We start from the raw sequence: 2,840 nt of genomic DNA, 5'->3' as shown, positions 1-2,840 counted from the left end.
GAGGAAGAGCCTGGTGCACATGGCCTCTCATCACCACATACCTGCTGGTGCTGCTGAGCAGCGCCACACAGCTCTTCTGGGCTTCAGGCCCCCTCACTATAAAATCTACCTTGACAGCCCTTTAGCAATTTTAGAGATGATTCATTTGAAGTGTTGAGGCACGGGCAGGGCCCAGGACAGTGGGGGTTGAAGAGGCTACTTGGCTGCTCTGTAGGCCTGTCCTCAAGGAGTTAGTAGTGCTGTCTCTGTCTGCCCAGGATGGAGGGCTGGTACAGTCAGTGAAGGTAAACACAGTGCAAGGAACACTGACCCCATTCTCCATGTCATACCATCCCAGGGTCCCCTAAGCATTGTTTCTGCTCCACCCAGTTCCCCACCAAAGCGCATCAGATGATGGCCATCCCTGAGCAGGACTTGCAGGTTGAAAGCCTCCTCAACCCTGCTTTGGATCCAGGTGGCCTCAATGTGGGAAGCAGAGGTGCTTGCAGGAATCCGTAGGTCTGGACTTTATGGGGCGTGGGCCCTATGGATCCTCCTCCGACAAAGACCCATTTTGTAAGCTTGGGTGGGTGAGAAAAGGCTGATGCCAGGCTAGGTGGCAGGTCAGGTAAGTTTTTCTCTGGCTGGTCTCTGAAGGTGGCTAAAGAGTAGTTTCCCGTGGCGCCTGGGTGGCTCCGTCGTTAAGCGTCTGCCTTCGGCTCAGGTCATGATCCCAGGGTCCTGGGATCAAGCCCCGCATTGGGCTCCCTGCTCTGCGGGAAGCCTGCTTCTCCTTCTCCCACTCCCCCTGCTTGTGTTCTCTCTCTCTCTCTCTCTCTGTATCTCTGTCAAATAAATAAACAAAATCTTTAAAAAAAAGAGTAGTTTCCCTTTACACCACCAGGGGGCGCCAGAGGCTGATCAGCTCTAATGAGGACTTGTCTCACAGTCTATAGACGTGTCTAGTCCCAGGTCTAGGGTTGGGCGGCAGAGGGAAGGCATAGTGCTGGTTCTCTCCCACCTATCAACTTGCTGGTGGCTGCCAGCCCACGCAGGGCCACATTAAGGGACTGGAGGTCAGGCTTCCAGACTCAGTGTTCTTTATTGATAAGCATTAGTGAACCTCTTGCCAGTTTTGCCCTCAGATTCCCAGCCTTAAGTGGGGAGTGCATCTTTGCCTTGTAGATAGATATCTGCCTGAGTCTGACCATGTCAAGGCTGTGCCTATTTGCCACACTATTCCCAGGACCACAGTATTTGTGGTCAGGGAGGCGTGTAGCAGGCATCTGAAAGGTCATGGCCAGGTCCTTGTCCTCAGAGACCATTCTCCACGTAGGAAGTGCAAGCTTCAGCTGTGTTGGCTCTCAGAGGGGGCTCCAGAAGCCTGCTGGTTAGATGGAGGGCTGAGCCTCAGAGACCTCCAGATTCAGCCTCTTTTCTCTCTCTATGAGGCTCTTTTCCTGCCAAAAGTTCTTCACAGCAGAACTGAGCCAAGGGGGCAGCAACCAGCTCTCACTTGTGTCTTGAGGTTCTGGGATAGCGGGCAGGAGGTCTTAGGTGGGCCTCAAAGGGGATAGAGATGCCAGAGGCTGTGCGAGGGGAGGGGACAGGGAGGGAGAAACTAGAATCAGTTAAGTCCTTGATCTGATTTCACCAGCCCCAATTCTTGGCCATGGTCTATAGTCCTTGGCCAACCCCTCTGTACTAAATAGATAGTCCCCTGGGCCCTGGGTGCACCCTTCCCCCACCATTAGCTCAGCGATAAGGATTATTAAAGCCATCTTCTGCCTTCCTGAGCCAGGCACCTTAGAGAATCTTCTTGCCTGTTCAGCAAGGCCCCAAACCCGTATCCATGTCTTCCTCAGGTCAGGGCAGCCCCCACCCCGGGGGGCCAGCAGGCTGGTGGTGCCTGGCTCCCCTGAGAACCCTCCCTGGCCTGTCTCTGACCTGCACTGGAAGCGGGGATCTCCAGGATGGGTCTGTAGCACCTGACGCACTTCTGGGGGAGGCTCCAAGCCCATCTGTTCCGCCCGATACCAGCGCTGCAGCCGTGTGATCCCTGCCAGGGTGGGAAGGAGACGCAGGCACCTCATGGGGGGTGCGGGCTAGAGAATGCGTGTGGAGGGGTGTGTCAGGACCTCCACACCCCCTAGTCTCAGGAGACAGTGCCCAAGAGGGTCAGGCAGGGCCTTGGGTTGCTTCAGGGGCCTGAGAGGGTTCTCACCTGTGCAGGGCCCATACTGCCAGGCGAGATCAAACTGCCTCAGCAGCTCCAGCTCTGCTTCATCCACGCTCAGGGGCTGGGGCTCTTCCCCTGCAATGACATGCTGCTCCTCAGGCCTGCCCAGGCCTGTGCCCTGCAAGGCCAGTCCCCTGCCCATCGCCTCACAGCTGCCCCACTGCTCCCCGGCCCTCGCCACCCCTTTGCCTCTGCCGGCCACTGCCAGGCCTGGAGTAGGAAGTAAAGGACATACTTCACTTCCCCTTCCATTGCCCACGTCCGCCCACGTCCTTTCATGCCCCTCAGCGGTGTCCACTACTCCCGCCCCCCCCCACACGTAAGAGACCTAGCTCTGGTGCCAGCTCCCCCTTGCTGTGCCCAGCGGGGCCCTCCCTCCTCTTCACTACAGGGTAGGAGTCAGTGATGAGCCGCTTCCGGCCCATGGCGGCCACCCAGGCAGGCAGAGAAGGAGGCGACTGCGGGGAAGGAGAGAGGCCAGCGGGCACGAGAGAGACAGCTGCTGAGGGAGAGAGAGAGAAGAGGGCTGGGGCCAGAGAGCGAGCCTGGGGCTAGCGACGGGCAGACAGGGTGACCCAGACAAGCAGAGAGGAAGTCCGCTGGTTCCAGGGAATGACGCCTG

At 57.7% G+C, this 2,840-nt stretch overlaps 1 protein-coding gene across 1 annotated transcript; it reads right to left on the bottom strand.

The window, feature by feature from the left end:
* Positions 1 to 790: 790 nt before the first annotated feature.
* On the bottom strand, positions 791 to 2,840 carry POLD4 (DNA polymerase delta 4, accessory subunit). Its single transcript, XM_021685109.1, has 4 exons — positions 2,547 to 2,840; positions 2,204 to 2,293; positions 1,927 to 2,038; positions 791 to 1,568 (listed from the first exon to the last, which is right to left on the bottom strand). Exons 1-4 carry the CDS (start codon positions 2,641 to 2,643, stop codon positions 1,544 to 1,546), a joined length of 324 nt encoding a protein of 107 aa, XP_021540784.1. The 5' UTR covers positions 2,644 to 2,840; the 3' UTR covers positions 791 to 1,543.

The sequence above is a fragment of the Neomonachus schauinslandi genome, chromosome 11, assembly GCF_002201575.2.
Source record: "Neomonachus schauinslandi chromosome 11, ASM220157v2, whole genome shotgun sequence".
In the NCBI taxonomy this organism is placed as follows: domain Eukaryota; kingdom Metazoa; phylum Chordata; class Mammalia; order Carnivora; family Phocidae; genus Neomonachus; species Neomonachus schauinslandi.
This window is presented reverse-complemented; position numbering and strand designations above follow the sequence as displayed.